General features: G+C 42.7%; 1 protein-coding gene and 1 long non-coding RNA gene across 3 annotated transcripts; one reads left to right on the top strand and one right to left on the bottom strand.

Annotated features, from left to right (window-relative positions):
• Window positions 1–285: 285 nt before the first annotated feature.
• On the bottom strand, window positions 286–11,518 carry LOC139069767 (uncharacterized). The gene is made up of 3 exons (XR_011520471.1): window positions 11,385–11,518; window positions 517–628; window positions 286–424 (listed from the first exon to the last, which is right to left on the bottom strand). It is a non-coding gene; the product is annotated as an uncharacterized lncRNA (long non-coding RNA).
• On the top strand, window positions 4,676–21,426 carry nfat5a (nuclear factor of activated T cells 5a). 2 transcript variants are annotated; one of them, XM_015964709.3, is made up of 12 exons: window positions 4,676–4,965; window positions 11,397–11,525; window positions 14,515–15,136; window positions 15,223–15,406; window positions 15,507–15,697; window positions 15,802–15,974; window positions 16,087–16,221; window positions 16,303–16,355; window positions 16,460–16,592; window positions 18,173–18,357; window positions 18,438–20,517; window positions 20,842–21,426. In XM_015964709.3, the coding sequence occupies exons 1-12, from the start codon at window positions 4,893–4,895 to the stop codon at window positions 21,198–21,200; spliced, it is 4,317 nt and encodes a 1,438-aa protein (XP_015820195.1). In that variant the 5' UTR covers window positions 4,676–4,892; the 3' UTR covers window positions 21,201–21,426. The 2 variants fall into 2 exon arrangements, with proteins under 2 accessions (XP_015820195.1, XP_015820196.1); XM_015964710.3 differs by lacking the exons at window positions 4,676–4,965; window positions 11,397–11,525 and adding an exon at window positions 13,906–13,968.
• Window positions 21,427–23,074: the final 1,648 nt, after the last annotated feature.

Here is a 23,074-nt window from a genome sequence, read left to right on the forward strand (position 1 = left end):
TATTCCTTACATGTAGGCTACAGACGTCATGTTGTGTGATAGTTATCTAACCCACGACATACAGAATCAGTACGGAGGCGTTGGTAAGAGTTGTTAAACAATAATTTATTAAAAGGGGTAACCAAGGGAGCAGCATAAAACGTAGCTGAGATCGTCCAACAGGGATTAGGTGTGGGGAATAGTCTGGAGAGGGGGAAGAGCTCGGAGGGGAAGTGGTCCGGTCTGGGTTGAGAGGTATCCAGGGGCGGAGATCCGAGGGTGAGATGTGGAGGGAGCTGAGCTAGAGGAAGTGCAGATCCAGAAGAGCACAGGTGGGCTACCGGAGGTGGTATCTGACCAGGGAGGGACTGAGAGACGAGCAGGGTTGGAGATCAAGGGGGTAGGGGTTCCAAAGTACTGCCAGTCAGAGGTGATGGTGATTTGTCTGGGGAACAAGAAGCAAATATGTAAAATCATCAAATACTCAAAAGGTTCAGGAGCTCGAATATAATCCGCTAGGTGGCTGTTAGAAGGTACCCAGGTAGAGTAATCATCCAGTAAAGTGAAAGTGTCTCTCAGCTGCTTAAATTCTCCCTGGCCAGCTGATGAGCAGATAGACTGCAGCTTGGTGACCGCCGGACACGCCCACCTGCAGCAGGAGACAAACCCAAAAGTGGGAATGGTAGAAATAACCCAGACCGTGACAACAGATCTTAAATGCACATTTTAACACAGGAATTTTAAATGGCCTAACTGCATTTGATTTTCTTTCAAACACTAGAACAGAATTATTCAAGTCTTGAACGTAGTTGTGTCTGGAGTTATTTTGTATTTTCCAAATGGAAAATGCAGCAGATTTGCTCCTTTAAAAGCTGTAGGTATGTTGTCTCGGATCTCTGATTAAACACTATGAAAACATGTTGGAAATGCTCAAGTAAAATGCAAGCAGAAGTGGACTGACGTGTTGACAGTGTTTCAGAAAAATTGAGAAATTTGGGGGGGAAATTTGGAGAAAAATAATAATTAATATTATATATAATATTAAAGGAGGGTGTTGGTCAGGGTTAGGGTTAGACCAGTCTGTTGCGGTGAAGAGAGAGCTGACCCAGAAGGCAAAGTTCTCGATTTACGAGTTGATCTACATTCCAGCCCTCACTTGTGGTCAAAGCTTGCTTAGTATGGGGATTGCTGTAAAGTCACTGACAGTAGTCAGTGACTCGATGCAATTTGCTGGGTTCCTTATATAGGAAACTTTTTACTGACTGGCTTAATGAACTGACCTGTATTGGAATGTTTACTATGTCAAGTGCCTTGAGACGACTCTTGTCGTGATTTGGCGCTATATAAATAAACTTGAATTGAATTGATCGAAATAATTAGATTGCAGATACAAGTGGCCGAACAAGCGAGTTCACAAAGCTAACTCGGTTCTGAGCTGCCCACTGGATTCAGTTGAAGAGACGTGTGAAAGGAAGATACTGGGGAAGATGACCCCCATCAAAAAAAATAAACCATTGCATTCCACTGTGCAGACGATGGACAGCTCCTTCAGAGGCAGACTGAGACATCCCAGATGTAAAACTGAATGCTACTGTAGGTCATTCATCTCCTCTGCAGTAACAGTGTGTAACTCCTCAGTTTAAGCTGTACCGGCATTATCATGTTACACAATAACACCAATGCAATACTCAGTATGTGTTCAATACTCGTTCAATACCGGATTTCTATAGTATGCCGTTGTCTCTTGCAGTATGCTGCACAGTGTTGGAACCCAAGTTTTTTCCTTTTTTATTCAAGGTTTTTAGTGGTCGAAGGTTACAATTCTAAACTACTGCCTGTGTGTATACATGTACCGTTGCTATTATTTTTTCTTCAAATTATTCTCTTAAATATTGGTGCTGCTTTAACAAGCAAATGTCCCCACTGTGGGATCAATAAATATATTTTCCTGACGCCTCCCTGGTGAGGTTTTCCGGGAACGACCAACTGAGAACAGACCTAAAGGAGGACCCATGGATACGCTGGAGGGACTATGTTTCTCAGCTGGATTCTTCCAGAGGAGCTGGCCCAAGTGGCTGCGGAGAGGGAAGTCTGGAAATCCCAGGCTACCGCCCGACCACGGATAAGCAGACAAAACTGGACGAATCGATGCATAATGATTAATAAAAACCAGCAGCATCAACGTGAGTTATCTTACTGCTTACTAACCAATATATCGTTAAATCAAATACTTAAACTTACACAAAAACCATCATGGACCACTGGTTCATAAGACAACTACTAAAACACATTTAATTACCCAATAATCACAAATCCTCCAAACGAGGAAATAATCATGACACTGGGAAATCCATAAAGATTAACTTGAATGCATAACTAAATTAAACAAATCAAGGCTTCCTGCTTTGTGTGTCATTTTCCTCATCTTTGTGTTGCACGTCTGTGCCCTGCCCTGCCCTGCACTGACATTAGCTCAGGAGCTCTTTTGAATGCAAAACCTGCCATTAACCACACTGTTCTCCTGTTTCAAGAGTCCAGCTTGTCTGTGAAGTCTACAAAATACTAAAAAGGCTGCAAGAGACGAAAAACAAGGAGCATGGCCCAATCTTCATACAACAGGAGAATTATTGCAAATACGGCAGCAAATCTGCTACTGAATGACTGAAAATATAAAAATTCAAGGTGTCATAATAGCTCAGTCAAAGTCAACCAGATTAAAGTGGTGCAGCAGGAGTGTAGGAGATGTGGATACAGTTTTATTTTTATTTTTTTGACAGGCTAGTAAGTCATAAGGTCAGCTGAGCTTAGTATATTCACACACTGCTTTTGAATGCCATGTGTTCCAGGATTCATCAGGATGTATTCACCTCATTGTGTGCATGCATGAACGTGTGTCTGCTCTGTCTTCTCTAACACCCAGTGAGCAGCGGTGAATGGCTGCTCGTGCGGAGCAAGGTTCTGTAACTGAACAATAGAACTTCTGTTGGAGATTTTTTCCTGTTAAAGGGGAGTTTTCCTCTCCACTGGTATTACATGCTTGCTTAGAATGGTGGTCTCTGACACAACAAGTCAGTGACTCGATGCAATTTGCTGAGTTTCCCTACTTTTAACTAACTAGCATGATGAACTGAACTCAGTTTAATGTTTACTTTGTGAAGTGCCTTGGGACGCCTCTGGGCCTTTGGCATTATATAAATAAACTGAATTGAATTGTTTGTAATGTGCCCTGATGCTAAGAAAAAAAAGTATTTCTGTTGTGACTGTGTGAAGTGAATGCTTGAACAAAGAGTATTACTCCTATTCTGATGTATGTTTCTGATTGCAGATTAAAGCACCGTTTCTCTAATGTAGGGTCTTCATTCACATTTTGTAGAGTACAAAAAAAATGTGTCTTCAGATAAGTTAATTTTCACAATGAATCATTAAGTAGAAAAGTATCATAAAATACATTTTTGATGGCTAAAGTTCAACGATAGGCTCCTAATTATGAAGTATCATGCCTGTCATTAGCTAAAAAAAGGAAATAGGTGGAGGATAATGTGTTCATGTGTTTGTTTCCAAAATATCTCAAGAACTATTGAAGGATTGTAATGAGACCCAGAAGGCAATTATTGCCCATGCAATAATTAGGGTTACCCATTCAGGGCAAGCAACTAAAACACAAAACTGGCCAAAACTTGGTCATTTTTACAGATATTGAGCTAAACTTGAGTCACAAGGCGGCAGCCAAGAATCATTCACAACACATACACTAGATCGGGTGAGCTCTTGCAAAATTTGCATGAGGTAATAGTTTGTTTTGTTCAAGATGTAATCAAAACGACTCAATGACTTCTCTATGTGATATGATTGTAGTTTAAACCTATAGCATCAAAAGCAGCAGGTAATTTACATCCCTTTAAAAATGCTATGCCAAATTTGGAAGGAGTTAGAATATTTGACTTCCTTATTCAAATCATTTCCTTTTTTGTCTGACTAAATATTTGGATCAGAAGTAGTTAAAGGTGCATTGTGTAGATATGAAGTAAAAATGACATTCTGTGGTAAAATTTGGTTACTACAACCACTTAAACAACTCTGGAGCTTTTTGCCGGCCGTTGTCAAATTTCAATTGTCGGTGCTGCAGTATTAGCTCGCAGGACACACGACAACCCCACACTTACTGATGGTAAACAGTAGTTACGTCCCTCTTTCCTTTGTTTTGTAAGGAGAAAAACGGGATATGTTTCAGTGTAACCGTCCTTCCAAAACGACTGAAACAGTTGACTCTTTTGGGTTTTTCTCACTGTAAATTCTCACTATATTCTTACATACTGCACCTTTAAATTTCTTTCAGATGCTGCAAGTTCAGGAGGGCGAGATGTGCATGAGGACAAAGTGACTTTTGACATTTAATGACTAAAACCTTATTAGATCATCCTTGATGGAGCAAAATGCCAACGTGCAGAAATCCCCTCCAGGCTCTTTTAAAATGTCACATTTAGGGAAATAAATAAAATAAAGAGAACTAATGCAATAAATAATCTATTGGGCTGCCGGATGATTTGAAACGACAAATGATAGACCCATTTCCTTTCCACTGCTGTCTCGAGGTGCAGCTACTGCGCATGCGCCACGCTGTTTCGAAGGAGGTGGGCCTACCAACTGTATCCAAGTGGGTGCGTGTGTTTGTGTGTATTAGTGTGTGTGTGTTCGTCTCGACGTAGCTCGAAACGTGTCTGTCTGCAGACAAACACACACACACAAACGTCAGACGTGGTAGTTGACGGTTTTTGTTCAATTGAAAGTTTTTTTGTTGCCCTCAGACTGGTTCGATGCTGTACCACGCGCCACTCCGCGTAACGCAGGAGTTACTGATTCTGTTTTTACTAAAGACTGTCCGCTCCTCCTCGTCCTCTCGATGAAGCGCTGCGATGCCCTCTGATTTTATATCCCTCCTCACCTCGGAGATCGACCTCAATTCCCCTAAATCTCTCTACTCTAAAGGTAAGCTCCTACATCCAGTTAGGTCACCACTAATTCACCTTCCCGTTTTATTATTATTAACAGGAAACAGAATGAACGTTTGGATGGCTCACGTTAAGCTGCTAGCTAGCGATGGTTAGCTTCTTTTTTGCTCTTAGCAAGACTAGCTAGCTTAGTTAGTTGGGTTGCCTTCGTCGAGCGACTAACGGCATGCGAGCAAAATATATTTTTTCATCTAAAGTCATACTAGTGGGGTGCATTTTAAGATGCTAGCTCACTGCTTATATAATATTAATAGAAAAAATGCGAGTTAACCTAGTTGGAGCTAGGTGAGAGGTGGATTTACATTCCTGCTACCACATTTGTTCGTCGATGAGTCGTGCTCGGATTCTGCAGAGAGGGGTGTGTGTTTTGTGTGTAAATGCGGGCACGTGTACTAAAGGGTGGTTGTGCTCATTCACATCGCTTAAATGTGTTACCTTCACTTCAATTAGAATGACAGTCTTTTGTTTTGACTTGTTTAGTGGAGTCGAGCCAGATCTGCCCTTTCCACGTTCATTCCCTGGGAGTGTTCATTCACTGCTACTTCTAGAGGAAGTCTCTGGTTCTGAAATACACTCCTAATACTGTTGCACACGTGTCAACGGCGCTCTGTTATTATTAGGAGGGCGTTGCAGCATGAGCCAAGAGCATTTATCTTCATCTCATTGTGTGATTAGCTTGTTAAGTAGCTGAGCGTTGGCACTTGCTGGGTCTTCTTCTCAAGGTCATTTCACTTCCTGCAACCATTGTGTTATCTGTATCACGTCTAAATTTACCGTATCTGATGGTTATTTTGATCAGTGGCTCCTCCGCTCCTGCTGCATATTCATTTGGTAGACTTGCATGTAGTGGATTGGTCAGTTATAAACATTGAAATTAATATTAGTTATTTGTCATCGTTCAGATCAAGGAAGTGAAATGCTAAACTAAACCTTTAACTAACTGATGTCTCAATTCCGTCATTCATACATTTCCAAACAAAACTTGGAGGCACACATATTTTTGCTTATGTTTACATTGGATATTAGTCACTGCAATGTGGATTAATCCTTAAAGCATATCGTCCTTTGGAGCAACATTAACCTAGACTGCCTCTGGACAGGGATGCACAACAAAGTGTATTTTCATCTGTTTGGGTTTCAGATGTTTAATTGGCCTTTAGCTTTTTCCTATTATTATTTTATATAGATAATGACCTTTTTGCAAGTGCAGGGTTTCCCCCTGCGATTTATAAGCCTGGCAGCCCACCAGGCTAAGCGTCATGCCTTGCCCCCCTCCCCGACCCTACCGTGTCCGCTGACATGAATGGCGCAACGGAACTAGAGCCCTCCATCAGTTGATACTGGTAAGAAACAGCAGTGGAACGTGTGCAGAACGTGTGCAAACCCCCGCACTCACGGAGGAGCGCTGCGGGACGGAGTGCGCGACCCACCCACCCACCTGATGGCTGAATCCGACAGGCATAACTCAGTTTCTGGAGGAAACCCTGAAGTGGTAGGGAAGGATGAATATGCAATCAACATTGTGATCTTTTTAGGAAAAATCTTGTCTTAAAGATGCAACGTGTAAGAATGGCATCCTGTGGTCAAATTTGGTTACTGCAGGCCATTTTTCTAAGCAAAAAGTTCTCACTCCCGTTCTGTTGGTTGTCAGTTACGTCAGTTACGGATCAGCGCTAGAACATTCAAGATGATAGTAGGTAAATACATTTGTCATATTTTATGTTAGTACTCTTGGGTGTTGTTGTTTGCATCCTACTTTTAGCTTGCTGTTGTAGTTCTGAACAACTCAAAATGTCACAACGTCATTATTCACTTCAAATATACATTTCAGTTTAATGTTGAGTTTTTGGTTTTTGAATTAGTTTGAGATATTTTTAGAGCCGACTATTTGCTTCTAAATTGCCCATAGCATTGTTAACTTACAGTTAGCTTCTAGCCTGCTTTACCTATTATTAGAGTAAAGCAAAATGATGTTGTGACTTCTTAGGGGTACAAGAATTAACTTGTGGGTTGCTTCAGTTTACTGGTTTCAGTTTCTATAAACAACTTGTAAGTTTTTTGCCTGCTGGTGTTAAATTGCAAATGCACGGCACTGCAGCATTAGCTCGATGCAGACTCAACAACCCCACAGGCTCATAGATTGTAAACAGTAACTATGTCCCTCTTTCATTTTTAACGGAGAAAAACCGACTCTCCAGCTGGCTGAGAATGAAATCTGTTTCAATGTAACCTCCTTTTAACCATGACTAAAACATCAGACTGGTCATTATTTCCCCGTAGAATTCTTGCATATTACTCCTTTAAAATATTGACTCATTAGTTCTCAGGACAGAATTAACTACAACCTCTGGAAATAGGATGTAATCACCTTCTTGTTGATTCATTCCTTCATGTTTTGTCAACCTGATGTGATACAGAAATAATTCGTTATTAGCTGAAAATTCAGGCTTTGTAAAATGAACCTTACATAACTTACACATCTAAAGTATTATTTCCTAAGAGTCAAAACAAATGGATGGACATCACCAGAGGTTAGGTTTTGTTCTATGAAGTAAAATACAGGGACCTCATTTATCAAACCTACTTTCGTGCGTAGTAACAATTCTATGCATTTTGTGGTATTTATCATTTTGTACTTGTGTGTAGAAATGTTCCTGAATTTAAGAACATCTCTGACCATGCGTACGCACAGCATCTAGTGGCAGAACGGGGAAGCACAATACTGAATGTCTCTGTCATCCAATAGTTTCTCATCCACAAATTTTATTTTTCCAGTATGTAATTCTGTCAGTGGAAAATGGCTTTTTCGCACATTTGATGCTAAAACCAAAAAAGGACATCTGTGACAGATGGGAATCTGACATTATATCATGAATGTTCTGTGTTATTGGAGGATTTACCAGAACGTAAACACTGGAGGGAACGCGTTCTCAGTGAATGCACTGATCTCAAAGGAAATCCTTCTGCTATGCTGTGATTTGGGACCCTTTGTAGAGCAACAGATAAACCGCACAAATCCTATTCCAGTTCGTGTTTTATTTTACAACTACGAGAACCTCCTCTGCTCCCCGATCGTACACGCAACCAGCCTGAATGACAGCTCAGAAGAGGCCGAGGCTGCGCTCTCAGACAACATTTCCAAATAAAACTAGCTCAACGCAGAAAGACTCCTTAACAACCCGTTACTCTACGATTTATCATATTCATTTTTATTTATTTCTGACAGGAACCTCTCCTCTGTCCCAACTGCGTTTATAACCTCTGCAACTTGTTTGGTTCTTTTGCGCTTCGGCAGCCAGTGTTTCGATCTTGCTGTCAATAACGCTTTTCTTATTTTTTCGGGGGGGAAAACGGGGAATCCCCTCACGTGCTGAGGACATAGCATGACCAAATATGGTTAATTGGGGACGTTTCTTTATGTAAATGACGGACACAAGCACCTGGGTATGCACAGGTGGGATTTATCATCAGACGATTGCGGAGGAAAGTGCGTAGGAGAGGCCGCCGCATGTTTCATATATCAGTCTTTTGACTTCGTTCACACATTCTAAATTTCAATCGTAGGAGGGAATATAGGACAGTTTCTACGAACATTTGATAAATGAGGCCCCTGTTCTTAGAAACCCAGTGAAACTTTAGCCTGCTTGCTGTTACCACATCTGTCCTGACTGTAATGGGGATGCCAACAGAAAGCTTTGCTCTGTGACTCTGAAATGCTTAAGAGAGACTGCCATATGGTCACACTAGATAACATAGTTGTTTATTTATATCTCAGTAACTGGGTGTGAGTGTGTGCTGGAATCTAGGTAGCAAAAGTGTTCCTCGAAAATCTACGAGAAGTGACCACTAATGTACCTTTCAGTTAGTTGATAGGTCGGTGGTGCTTCTTGCTCAGAATTAGACAATCAAGGAATCTTAAAACCATTTACACGTACCTTCATGTTTTTTATTTTATTTTTTTGTATTTTACACATTTACAAGTTATCAGATCTGTCAACAGAGTAATACGATATTTGGATTCCATTGAATTTGACACTAGCCAATAAAAGTGAATGTGGGGACTAAAAAAGTGCATAGTGTTAAGTTTAAATTGGATACACACGTGTGTTGGCTGAATGTGTACTTAACCATAGAAACCACCAACACTGCACCAAAGTTTTAGACAGCGGGATTATTTTGATGCTCAGCTCTTAAGCTACACTTAAAACCTGAAACGGGAAGGAAAATAAACCGAAAGCCTTTGCTGGAGCATTGCAAAACATTTTTTCTTTTTGCTTCTTCTCATGAGTGTTGCTGTAGTTTAGCTTGGAGTGCAGTGTGTGGACTATTCAGAAAACTTGGCTGTGCTGGTTTGATGCTTCTCAGTGTGTAGAAACAAAACACCCATACTTCCTGTGCATAAGCACAAATCTCAGAGATTACCGTTTCAATAACCAAAAGATTTAATGTACAGCTACAAGGCAAATGTTAGGAAGTGTTTGTGACTCAGCCAAATAGAGGCAATTGTCTCTGTTGTTCTGGTCAACAGCATGTCCTTTGTTCCTCAAAACAATGACATTGAAATAAAACAATCTCACATGTGCAAGACATTTGTGTTGCTATTAAAGTAATCTGCAGAAAGAGGTGGAATGGGCCATGAAATAATTTCTATAAATAATTTAGTGTAAAGAACGAAAACTGTATTTTTCTGTGGTTTGACTGCAGTGAAAAGCTCTTTTGTCTGTAATCTGGTTCGAACATATTGTGTGTTCAAAACTGTAAATAAAGCCGCCATTGTTTCGCTCGGAGATAAATTCTTGGGATTCGTATGTTTTGGGATTTTGCAACAAAAAGTAGCACTCATAGATCGCTGTTCTTCTACCATCCCCCCGTGTTAGCCCTAATCCAGCTGCAGAGAATATAAAGGGACCAGTGCCCTTGTAACTTGGCATAACCTCTAAAGCATGTGTAACGTGAGCGGTGCATAACTGTAAGGTGATGTAATTTAATTGTTCTTAGTGTAAATTAAAGTCAGTCGTCCTCTCGGCTAACTTGTGTGTTGTAGGAGAGGGTTGTTAAAATTGTATATTCTGTATGTTTGGCTTCTGCACGGCAGATTGTGCACATCACCAAATTCATTGGCGTAGCATCATCACTCGTCAGCAATCATTGGTAACTGTTGATTTTTGTCATATGAGCCCCATCTGTGGTGCAACATTTAAAGGTGTGGTTCACTGAACAAATTTTTTTTATGATTATTTGTGATTAATCAGTCACTGTGAGTTTCATGCAGGCTGAACATGTAAATAGTCTCCTACACCTATCCTGCATTGGCTTCTGAGAGAAAATAGACAAAGAAAATCTTGGTTTGAAAAGCCTAACAGCCCTATGTCACACTAGCCTCTTTTAGAAAATAATGCCGACAATTTGTTGCAACACTGAGCCGGCATCTGGTAGTCATAGGTTGTTTATTAATGGTTAGACCGTAGCGGTAATGTGGCGCAACTGTGTCCTTTTTACAAAAGATTACGTGATAGCAGTATAAAGTGGTATGGGGTCGGTCTCTGCGCTGCCGCAAACTTCCGTTTAACTTACTTTGGTTTGCGCATTAAGGCTATTTTCAAGTTCCTTTCTACTCTAAAAAACTTTATTATTGACCTCTCTTTGTATTCGCTAGAACTGTGTACATTTTCATATTGTATGTTTATTAATAGCAATTCCAGATAACAAATTGTAAATCTATATTCTTAGTAAGAAAATGTTAATACATTTTCCTACTCCGAGCACCACATAATGAATGCCTTTCTGCTCTGCTATAATGAAAGCATCCGTGCACATGCATCCATGTTTCCTGTGATGTGATGAACTGTGTGGCTCTTTCCGTAAACTCTGGGGATGTGTTGTTGCTCCCTTGGCCGCATGGTTTACGTCACAAAAGTGCGAGATCATGTGTCCCGTCAGCTTTATCGCTCCTCTGGTGCCAAGTGTCAGATGACTACTACACATGCTGGTTGCTGCCAATAACAGCTGAAATATCCGTGTCAGAGTTTTGATAGGTGCTTGTTTCTTAGCAACCAACTTGCCTACTGATATGTTTATCAGCCATCAGATGTGGTTTATTCCAGTGTTGCTGCAGTGGTTACATATTTCAGCCAGGAATCATCTTACCACCAAACATCACCGTGCCTCTTAGGATTTCATTACATCAAACCCCATAGCAGGGGCTAGCTTAGTTTATTATAAAGACGCCTTTAGTGGTTAGGGTATTTATTTTCTAAGAAAACACACACACTCACCCATAATGAAATAGAGCAGTTTTGTTACTGCCAAGAAAATTAAATTCATGGAAGAGAAATGAACTGCTGAATGTTTCTCGGTTATTTACAGTTGGATTCTACTAATACGTCTTCTGCTCACCTTTTATGGCAGAGTCGGTATATGACCTCCTTCCCAAAGAGCTCCAGCTGCAGCCATCGTCCGCACAGACAGACCCACCCACCATGAGCCAGAAGAGTGGGGGAGAGGGGGGACCGCCCCCGTCTGACGCCTTGGCCTCAGGTGAGCCATCTATTCAGGGTATGAAAACAATGATCTGGGATCAGTTACCCTGTAACAAACTATCCCCCAGGTCAGCAGGGGGCAAAGAATCATGTATGGCCTTTTGATTGTCTGGGGGCAACTTCATCTGTTAATCGGTGTCTGAGCTAATACTTAATGATAACTAAGATAATTTGGGTTAAAACCAGGGACCTGCCAAAATTGAAGCCACCTGGAAGTGGCAAAATTGTAGTACCCCCCTCATCCACTAGGTCTCCAGAAAGGGCCGAGTTCCCATTAACTTCCATGTTAAAAATGCCAACTTCGCAGCAGAAATAAACATGTTTGCAGTCTTGTACAAAAAACTGTTTAATAGGTCAAGTTGGGGGTGAATTATTTTGTTACTCATCCATTTAGCTGTATTTAAAGCTCGAATCATGAATACTTTGGGGGGGGGGGGGGGTCTATTTGATTGACTGGTAGCAGGTTGGCTGTCAGCTTGCCCTCCTGCTTGCTCCAGGGAAGACCTCAGCTTCACGTTAAATGTGTTACAGCCTTGAAGGCAGAGGGTAGCAGGGTAGCTCAACCGCAGTTTTCTGGCTAAAAGCCGCCAACCTTCGATAGCTCAGTTAGCCTGTAGCTACATCTGCTCAGAGTTTGATGCATGTTAGTCAACTGCCTCCACCCTCACAGCCCCGCTCTCAACTCTGTTTCTGTATTTTAAAGAAAATGCGACCAAGGTGGGAACCGTCCGCTGCGCTTCAATTCAGCTCTTCCGAAACCTATGGGTGGCAGCGCGGAGGGCTTATCCGTCTTATATATATATGCAGTGAATGGTTAAAATGGCTTTTCCATTTGGACTCTGGTCTAAATTTGAAGATAATTTATTTAGTTTAATCAGTTTATTTTATTGCAATACAATTGTCGTTTAAAGAAATGTTTAATCCAGAATGACAGATGGGTTTCCTGTTCAAGCTCCACCTCCCCCTTGTGAAATAATTAAATGGGATTTTCTTGACTAAAACTAAAACTGGAAGTAGCTTTCCTGATATCATTCATGACGACACTTGCATAAGACAGTGAAGCCGTTTGGTGATGCTTATAACCTGACTGGACAGCTGTACTAGGTTTCTTCAAGGCTCATAATTCACCCATGTGTGTAATACATTTTAAATAACCACCAAAGTTAGAATCCTTTGACAGAAGTTGTTTCAGGAAGACCCCCACTTTGACAACCACCTAACCAATTAACTAAATAAAGCTCCCACTAAAAATAGTTCTTATTATTTTAAAAATAAATATATTTTTTTTATTTAACTAACTTGAGTCATAGCCGTTGCTTTAATATGCTGATGCCTACTGTGTAAGAAGTTCTAGACTATTGTTTTCACGAATTACAGCTCCAGAAGAGGCCGACTTTAACAGCATGCTAACAAACTTAACCTTTTTTTTTTCCAGCTGCATTTTTTGATGCTTTTGCTTCATGCTTTATGGTACCAAGCACGTTAGGCACTAGAATGAAGATAATCAAGAAATATTTTCCTAAAGATGCAGCTAAAGAAGTCACTTCTGACCATATTTATTATGACTTTATTTAGACTTGATATGTTTTCTGATCATATTAGCTTACTTTTTGAACAGGGTACTCACTAATGATGTTCTCTTCATTGTTTCTGCTTTTAAAATGTTATTTTGTTAAGCATCTAACACATTTTAGTATGATTAGACTATGAAGTTGCCCCGTAGCAATCATTTGAGTCTATTTTTAATGACTTTAGCACAATATTCCTCAGTCCTGGTCCTTGACACCACCTTCCTGCATATTTTAGATGCTTCACTGCTCTAACACTTCTGATTGAAACAACTTGAAACACCTACTAATATTAGAGCCCTGTTAATAGTGCATTTAGTAGTTTAAAGCAGGTGTGTTGATGTCAGGAAACCCCTAAAACATCGAGGCCAGCGAGTCCTGAGAACCAGGACTGGGGAGCAGACTTCGAATACAAAAAACATCTAGTCTGATCTTAGATCACGGTTTGGGGCTGCTGACATCAGCTGTATACACTGTTACAGTGAGGGGTCCTCTTCTATAGTTTGATCTAAAGAGCAAACTTACTGGTCAGCAGTCGTGTGGGGGTGGGGGCTGCTTTTGTTAACGCTACCGTTTCGTTGTCCCGTCTGACCCAGCTGGCCCTTAAGCAGTGCTGATCAAAGCATGATGGTCATAATGTTCTTCAGATCATCATTAATGCTTTAAAGTGTCTCTAAATGATGAACTTCCAACGTTACTCCTTCCTCCAGTGCATTAACTCATAACTCATCCAATTTACTGATTGACAGAAGTTGAGTCTTGAATGATCAGCTCTCTTGTTGCTCATTGGCTGTCTCGTTTTTATTGCAGGAAGTTCCCTCTGAGGCAGGGAGTGTCTGCATATAAAATGGTCTGCAGTTCACTGCTCCATAGGTCAGAGGCTTGTTTATTCTGTCTCCATGGCTACGCTCAGTCCCAGCCAAATCTTCCAATTGGCATGCGCAAACTACTGTTTTTCTACTGAATGCACATTGCACAAACTGTGATGTAACTCTGGCTACTTTAATTTGGCGCCACATTATCAGCTTGCAAAATTTGGCTGTAGAAGAAAGTTTGACCAGATTTTGTTATGTTTCTTTCTGGCAATGTGTATGTAACAATTTGTAGCTTGCTTTTGTTTTCGTAAACAAAGCATGTCAGTTTTGTCACATTAATTTTAATTGAGAGGTTTTGTAGGAATCAAACCTTTGTGGGACCTACAGTACCCTTCTCAACTTTAACTTCAGATTATTTGATCAATGCTTGAAAGCTCTCGCATGCCCAGTGAGAGTGTTTAACACACACCAGTCTATTGAAATTAGAGTTGGGAAGAGGGGAAATCAATCCAAATCATGCACAAATTCAGCTGCTTGAATGGGACTGCTAGCCTGCTCTGTGCTGAACATCCATTCTAACTCCTATCTATGTATGCTACTGCAGATGCCACCTCTTCCACCTCCAGTCCTTCTGCTTCTTCGTCCCTGGCCTTGGGACTTTCATCCAGCGGCGCCTCTACCTCATCATCAGACCATCTCAAGGTTGCTCCACATCTCCACTCCACTGGAGGGGATGGCGTTGGAGCTTCAGAGATGCAAGGTACGGAGGCTGCCGGGTCTGTCCCCAGCAGAGACAACAGTGGAGCAAACGCCACCACAGCGGGAGACATGGGGTCAGGAGTGCTGTTGGGGCTAGCTGTGCAGCAGCTTCAGAACACCCCGTCAAAACGAAGACCCGTGTTGAGCATATCCCCACCACCTGAGGACCTGTTTGACGACAGTCAAATGTCCTGCCAAGAGGAGCCTACCACGTCTGGTGCGCTAGGTCCAGACTCTGAGCACAGCAGCAGCATGTGGGCCGACGATTCCGTCTCCAACTTCAGCCTGGTCAGCACCGTTTCCTACAATGACAACACAGAAGTGCCACGCAAGTCCAGAAAACGCACCCCCCGCCAGCGACCTGGTCCCAAGCACACTCCGCCTGAGGACAGCATGGACGTCTTTGATGCCGACAGCGCCAAGGGTCCTCATTTTGTCCTGTCACAGCTTGGCACAGACAAGGCCAGGTGGGGGTAACTTTTGTTTAAACTTTATTACGCTGCTCTTTCTAATTTTGCACACTGTTACTATTGTTGTTTATGTTTTTGTGCAGCCCTCTGGATTCAGGGACTGCAGTGAAAGGAGGGTCACTGTCAGCTCAGTTCCCCCAGAGGAGTGATGGAAAGGAGCTGAAGATCCTGGTGCAGCCAGAGACCCAGCACAGAGCTCGCTATCTAACTGAGGGCAGCAGAGGTTCAGTTAAAGATCGCACCCAGCAGGGATTCCCCACTATCAAGGTCTGACCCTAAACGCCACCAATTCGCCGTTCATCTAGTAATGATTTATGAAGCTTTTGTATAACTGGGTTTGATGAGTAATTATATATTTTGCTCACAGTTGGAAGGCGTTCATGAATCAGTCGTGCTGCAGGTGTTTGTGGCAAATGATGCAGGCAGAGTGAAACCTCACGGTTTCTATCAGGCGTGCAGAGTGACGGGACGCAACACCACCGCCTGCAAGGAGGTGGACATAGAGGGAACCACGGTCATAGAGATCTCCCTGGAGCCCAGCAGCGACATGACACTCGCGTAAGAATCAGGTTTTCTGTTCTTATATCATGTGGATCAGAATGTGCTGTCGATGTTTCAGAAGTTTGTCGTGTTTTTTCATCCATCTTGTTTTGTGTCTGCAGGGTGGACTGTGTAGGGATTCTGAAGCTACGTAACGCGGACGTGGAGGCCCGTATTGGTGTGGCGGGATCTAAAAAGAAGAGTACACGCGCCAGACTGGCCTTCAGAGTCTGCATTCCCCAACCTGATGGATCCATGCTTACTTTACAGGTCCCCTCATCACCCATCCTTTGCAGTGAGTCATTCAGACTGTTTTAAGTGATTTTTGCTATATTTTGTCAGTTTGAAATGTTTGGTTTTGGTCCCGTTATGCTGAGGGTTTGTAACTTTTTACTGTCTTCCTGCAGCCCAGCCTGCTGGAGTGCCAGAGATCCTGAAGAAGAGTCTTCACAGCTGCTCAGTGAGAGGAGGAGAGGAGGTTTTTATTATTGGAAAGAATTTCCTTAAAGGAACCAAAGTCATATTTCAGGAAAACATTGCAGGTGAAGATAGTTTTGTGTTGCAGTATTTTTATTGGGTTTCTGCAAACGTAAGATGAAAAATATTTACTTTTGACTCTTCAGATGATAATTCCTGGCAAGCTGAGGCAAAGATTGATATGGACCTTTTTCATCAGGTAAGTTCAAATAAACATGCATCTCCATCTGGTTTTCCTTGAGCGGTAGAAGCTGTGCTACCTGACCTTCCTGCCTTTCACTTATTTCATGCTATCCTTTCCAGAATCATCTGGTTGTGACGGCCCCTCCGTTCCACAACCAGTCCATCACTTCTCCTGTGTCTGTGGCGATCTTTGTGATGACCAATGCTGGTAGATCTCATGAGCCTCAGCCGTTCATCTACACCCCTGAGTCAGGTACAGCAATGTTGCTTTGTATCTTAGTGGGTTTGTATCAGATTAAAGGTTCTGATGTTGCTGAAATAACAAAATTTGCCACTCACAATGTGTTAAAACTGGGGTCTGTTGCATGTTGCCACGTTGTCAAGGAAAGTAGGATGGGTTTTGAAATCTTGAGCGGCTACAGTTCCTGCCCCTGCTCCCCCCCTTCTAGGAGCTGAAAGCCATGCCCACACACAGCTTTTTAGTGCTAATGTTCGTTAGGTCCTGCTAAGGCACACCTGATTCTAACTGCTGAATTATCTCCTCAGCCTTCATCGTGTTCTGCAGGAGTGGCTAATAACTCAGTTTATTTCTATCTGCAGCATTCAAGCAGGGAAACTTCTAGAAACTGCAAGAATTTGGCACTCGTGATGGTAGTACACCCATGCTAACGCTACAACAGGCTAAAACAATATTGTGATATAGCATAAGGTTGAACGCTATGCCAATCACTTAGCTACGAGATGAATCTCTTTTTGTTCCCCTCACTTCCATAATTAACTTAAAGTTCACAGCAGTAGCTCAGGAGGAAGAGCAGGTTGTCCAGTTATCGGAAGGTTGCAGGTTTGATCCTGGCTCTGACCAGAAAATGCTGCTGTTGTGTCCTTGGGCAAGACACCCCTAACCACTTTGCCTGCTGATGGTGGTCGGAGGGACCTGTTGAGCCAGTGTTCATCAGGCCTTGCCTCTGTCAGTGCGCCCCAGGGCAGCTGTAGCTACATTGTAGCTCATCCTTACCAGTGTGTGAATGGGTGAATTACTGATGTGTTGTGAAGCGCCTTGGGGAGTTGTAGAACCAGAATGCAGGCCATTTACCATGTTACAGGTAGAGTTAGCATTCAAGCTAGGTTGGTGTGCTACGTTGACTGAGGCATTTGCGTCATCCCATAGTGCATGCTGGGAACTGGGGTGCATTTTTGTTGAGTCGTGGATTTGGAGTCGTATTTTTATTAATATTCATGATATGTGAACATCTCGTCTCTGATTGTCCCACAGCAATGCAACTCTACCGCTGCCTTCATTCGCTCTTTGAAATGTTAATTTTTTATCTCCACAAACAACAAAAGCTTGAACATTTTCTGCCATGTTGTGCAGTTGCAAATGCTAACAGTTAGCTTCTACTAGCCGAGACATGCTCTGCCCTCTCCTGACCACCAAATCAACACAGCCTTCCACAGTCGCTTGCCATGGCGGTTGAATTCATGAGTGCTAATTTTTCTTTGATGAATAGTTGACGGGCTTCTTCAGACCAGATCGTTTACTCGTTTACTTCCTTTCTGTGGCTAATGCAGGTTTTACGTGTTGGTGAGAATTTTCATGTTCAGCATGCACGTATTCGTTTCTCGCTAAACAAGCCATTTAAATACTGAAGTACTTACGCTTTTGGCTTGAGACTAAAAAAGAGGTACTAGTACAGACAAGTGTGTGAAGGTAAGGGAGATTGTAAAGGTGTTGACAGAGAAGCAGCTTGTACATGTGAGAGTGAGCTGTAGATTCTCACCTCAGCAGACATCAGATATGACTTAATACTTCTTGTTTTTACACTCGCACCCCAGCTGAGAATTCAACCATCCAGACCGTAAAAACAGAAGGGCCCTCTCTGGTCAACACCTGTGTGTATGATGGCCAGATCAAGTCTCTGTCCTCTGAGCAAACAGACTGTTCTGGCCAGCCCTCCAAACGCCAAGAGGACACACCTATGGAGGTGTCCAGCAATCCTCAACCCACAGATGTCTTTAAAGTAAGATTTTATTAAGTAATTCATTATATCTAGATTAGAAATGCTGTTCTTAACAACTTTGCTTGCTTCCTTCCTTCTAGCCAACCCCTGACCCCCTCATCTCGATGCAGCAAACCCTGGAGCTCAGCTCAAGTCCTCATCCGCGTGGAGATTCATTTGAGAGTCCGATGCCCTTGCAGCCTGAAGACGTGGAGCTTCCCCAAGCACCCCCTGTCTTCCCTAGCCTAGAGTCTCTCAACACCATACAAAAGCCAGACATTACTTCAACAACCACATTTCCCGTGTCTGGAGATACCACCATCCCCCCAGTAACGCCAGAAGTCCCTCAGCAGTTTCTACGAGACCCCCAGGAAAGCTTGTCACCTGAGAGTTCAGATAGCAGTGGAAGGATTGTGGTTGTTGCCATGCCTCAAATCAGCACTCCTTCTCAACCACAACAACAGCCACAGGTCCCGCTGTTTCCCCAAGAAGGTGTAACTCAGCTCGAGAGGGCAGTGAGAGAGCTCCAGGCTGGAGGTAACCCTACACTCCAGCAGGTGCTGGAGGCAGCTGTGGCGCAGCAGCAGCTGAACTCGGTGCTTTACAACCCCACGCCCTCAGCAGAAACCTTACAGCAGCATGTTCAAGAAAACATGAACAGTCTCAGGCTGGGAACCTCAGAAACGTCACTATCAGCCCAACAACGGCTGCAGATGCAACAGCAGCAGCAGCAACAAATGCAGCAGCAGTTCCAGCAACATCAGCAACTGCAGCAGCAGCAGCAAATCCTAGAAAACCTTCAACAGCAGCAGCATCTGCAGCAGCAGCAGCAGCAAGTCCTCAACAACATGCAGATCCAGCAGCAGCTCCTGTTAGAGTCACAAGATCAACAACTGCAGCAGCAACAAATCATTGAAAATATTCAGCAGCAGCAGCTGCAACAAAATCAACAAGTCATTAACAGTATCCAGCTTCAGGATCAGCAACAACAAAATCAAATTCTTTCCAATTTACAGCAACATCAACTACAACAACAGCAGCAAAATCAGGCACTGAGCAACTTACAACAACAGCAACAGCTGCAGGAACAACTGCAGGAGCAACAGGCCATAGAGAAGTTGCAGCAGCAGCTGCAAGCCGAGCTGCTCCAGCCTCAGATTCACGCCTCCACCCAAGGCCAGCAGCCTGTGTCCCTCCTGCAGCAGGCTGGAGAGCTGCTGACCATCCAGACCAGCTTTCCCACACCTCCTCCGTCACACACGTCTCCCCCACAACAACTCTTTCAGTCACCCAGACCTCTGGCTGAGACTCAGAGTTCCCAAGAGCAGGTCCAAGCGGCGCTGCTCCAGAATACACTGACTGTTCTCACTAGCGGGAGCCTCGGCTCAGAGCAGCAGTCCACCCCGTCAACTATATATCTGTCCACCAACCCTTCACCCCAGCAGCCGCCCCAGCAACAACAGCTAGCATTCATCTCTTCCATGGAGACGTCCACCAACCAGCCTCAGTCTGTTTCGATGTTTCAGAACCAACCCCAAGCCCAGTTGTCTCAGATGCAGCCACAGAGCACCCCAATGGAGCAGCAACAGTCTCCACAGCAGAACCAACAGCAACAACACCCACAGGGCTCCTTATTCCAAAACATCCCAAACCACTCACAGACAAACCCGGTTTCCCAGAATCAAATGTCACAGCCCCAACAAACGAGCCTGCTTCTGTGTACTACAGACCTTAGTAACCCACAGGCTATCCTCTTCAGCACTCAGTCCCAAGGAAGCATCAGTGTTGGACTCTCACAATCAGACTCTGAGCCCATGTCCTTCCAAGTTCAGAGCTCCTCAGGCACCAACCCAGCCTCCACTGTGAACCAACAGCAGAGCTTATTCCAGGAACAGCAGCCAATGCAAGTGACGCCCAGCTCCAGTCAGGTCTCCAACAGTCAGCCTGTGAAGCTCTTCATACCACAGACATCGCTATCCAGCCTGCAGGGCACTATTGGCTCACAAGAGCTGAAAAACGATGCTGCAGCTCCTGCTGCTACCATCTTCGTGGTCCAGGGCGGTGTGGGTGTGGTTGCCAGCCCAGGTCAACAGCCTCCAGAGCAGCTTTTCCAGACTGCAGTGGGCAGTGCTGTAGCTTCACAGGGACAGCCCAACCTGTTTGTTTTTGGCATCCAGAATGGTAAGATGATTTTAGATTTATCTACATGTTAAGGACATTTAATTTTTTTGAGGGGATAGAGAAGCGGGAAGCACTTGAAGTAAGAAGTATGTTGCCTACAGTCGGGTGAAGAGGCCACAGGACAAATATTTCTCTTGTAAAGCGATGCAAACCAGGTTTTATTTAAAGCAAATACCTTTTAGCTAAGCCAAACTGCAGTGTTTTTCACTCTAGTCTATTTTTTACATTCCTGACATACCTATTTGTTTGCAAGGATGCTAATGCATTCCTATCTTCTGTGTCAGCATTATTATTTTTTGTAGCAAATGTGTCTTTTCTTTCCAGATTCATCGCAGCTGCTCAGTTCTTCTGGACCAAGCTTACCTACCCCGAGCCAGGCCCAGAACCCCGGTCACATGCAGCCTCTGCTGGACCAGCCCATGGTCCCTGCAGCCTCCAGCGTGCACAGCAACTTGCAAAACACCCTTCAAGCTCAAATGCAAACCAGCCTTGAGAATGCAATGCAGTCAAACACCCAAACCGCTCCACAGTCTGGCTTACAGGTATCATTAGAAACAGGTCTGCACACTCCCATGCAGACCAGTCTACAAACACAGATGCAGAATCAGATGCAGACATCTTTATCTTCCGCATCTACTAGAAATAAATTTGAAGACCTACTGGAGAGTCTGCAGATGCCGTGACATTTTTGAAGAAGGTCGGCCCTGAGGAGAGGCAGCGTTGAAAGTTAAAAGGCGGCGCGTTGGTGTTTGTGCCAATGCCATCAACCCAGAGAAGAATCAAAAAAAGTTTTGAGAACAAAATTCTCTTTTACTGAAAACCTAAAATACAGTATGACTTTCTGTGACATTGTTTTAAAAATCATATTTATCCTTAATTATTCAAGCCTCCTCCCTCCGCCTTTGTAATTTCCCCTCTAGCCGATCGAAGAGTGGTAACTACTTATCCATTAATCTGAAAAATGCAGTGTTTTTGTTGTCAGTGTTTTAATATTGTGAGCCTAAGAGATGATATAAACATGTCGGTTCGGTGGAGAACACGAAGAGACGAAGAATGTCAGCAACATGGAAACGTAATGTAGAGTTTTAAAAAAGGAAAAAGTTACAGATTAAATATTAGATTTTCACAGATGTGCCAGAAAAAGGCCCAGTCTCATTTTGTGTGTGTGTAAACTCCACGCTTCATGGTCGGAACGGGAAATTGTAGGGATGACATTTTTATTATAATCACTTGATTGCAGCTCATTTTTTGCGCATAAAAATTGTCCAACCGTGTTTTTGCACATGAACGACTTCTGTAAAATCTACTCTAAGAGTACAGATTACTTAAAATATAGAATTCATTGTAGAATAACATAAGGGTGTTTTTGTAGAACATTTGCTGGTGGTCTGCACTTGGAGTCTCTCCCAGAGGGAGGATAGTAAACAACGCTATCAGCTCTGCTCCTCAAAAATAAAACGACACATCTCACCCAACGTGCGGCGTCTGAACAATCAAGTTGTTTGGAATTGCAGGAAAGGGCAGAAGGGATGTTACGCAATTGCAGATGAGGTTAGTGAATGATGTGGGTTCATGTTTAATCCTCATCCCTGGGTTTACAAAAGCTTTCTAGTGTTCATTTTATGTGTTCTCAGCGTTTTGATTTTAAGAAGTTGCCGTGGATAAAGATGCTTTCCGCTAGTCAGAAGTGTGTTGTGTGTGATTTTAGAAACATTTAATATAAAAGCACTTGTAACTGCTTTATATTCGTCCACGGCTCCGTAATGAACTCTTTAGAACGCAGGAAACTCCGTCCAGCATAGAAAAAAGTAAAAAGGTGTAAGCAGCTGTGTTTGTAATGATACAAGCGTCTTGTTCGAGCAGTTTTACATTTTATCATGAATTATTTTGTTTAGGCGTCAGACAGTTAAATCCCTCTTTGTATTCAGTCTCAGTGGTCCAGTGAAGCCCGTCCCAGAAAATAATTTTTTTTAAATAGCCATTCCCATTAAATCAGTTGTTTTTCAGTGTTTGTGTAGACCTACAAAAGACATAAAGGTACTTTCTATCGCAAGTCTCATTAACATTTCCACCAGTTTGACAAGTTACTTTTCTCTTTAATTTCGGCCAATTTGGCTCCATGAAAAAAGGCCAATTTTTAAGAAATCAATTGTTAGAATTGTGTTGGTCAGATGCATTTGTTTACATTTTCGTAGTCATGCTCTTGTCCTGCAGCTGTTAGTGATCCATTTTAAAGTAATTTATCTTTTTAAAAAGTTTGTACCATGTATCAAAATGTAGAGTATTTTTGTAAAAATACAAACTAAGCTTTTTTTTGTTCATGCTCATAGCACAGAGAATATCATTACAGGTGTTTTGTCTGGAGATGAGGCGCAGGTTTACTGTGAAGATAGAAATGGATTTAAGCAGACATTTATTGTTATTGCATTGAATTCATACAATCTGTAGAACATAATATGTGGGCTCAGCTTTATTTAACTTTTTTATTTTAACATCATGCATCTCAAATGGCACTTTGACTCATCCATTTACTGTAGATCAGGTTAGAGTGTGGTCG

Source organism: Nothobranchius furzeri, chromosome 4, assembly GCF_043380555.1.
Source record: "Nothobranchius furzeri strain GRZ-AD chromosome 4, NfurGRZ-RIMD1, whole genome shotgun sequence".
NCBI classification, from domain to species: Eukaryota; Metazoa; Chordata; class Actinopteri; order Cyprinodontiformes; family Nothobranchiidae; genus Nothobranchius; species Nothobranchius furzeri.

Bases quoted from the DNA above. Each gene is read 5' to 3' on its own strand.
- nfat5a (XM_015964709.3), top strand. From the start codon at position 4,893: ATGCCCTCTGATTTTATATCCCTCCTCACCTCGGAGATCGACCTCAAT. The intron at 15,698-15,801 runs GTAAGAATCAGG...TTGTGTCTGCAG, and splicing joins AGCAGCGACATGACACTCGC to GGTGGACTGTGTAGGGATTC. The intron at 18,358-18,437 runs GTAAGATTTTAT...CCTTCCTTCTAG, and splicing joins AACCCACAGATGTCTTTAAA to CCAACCCCTGACCCCCTCAT.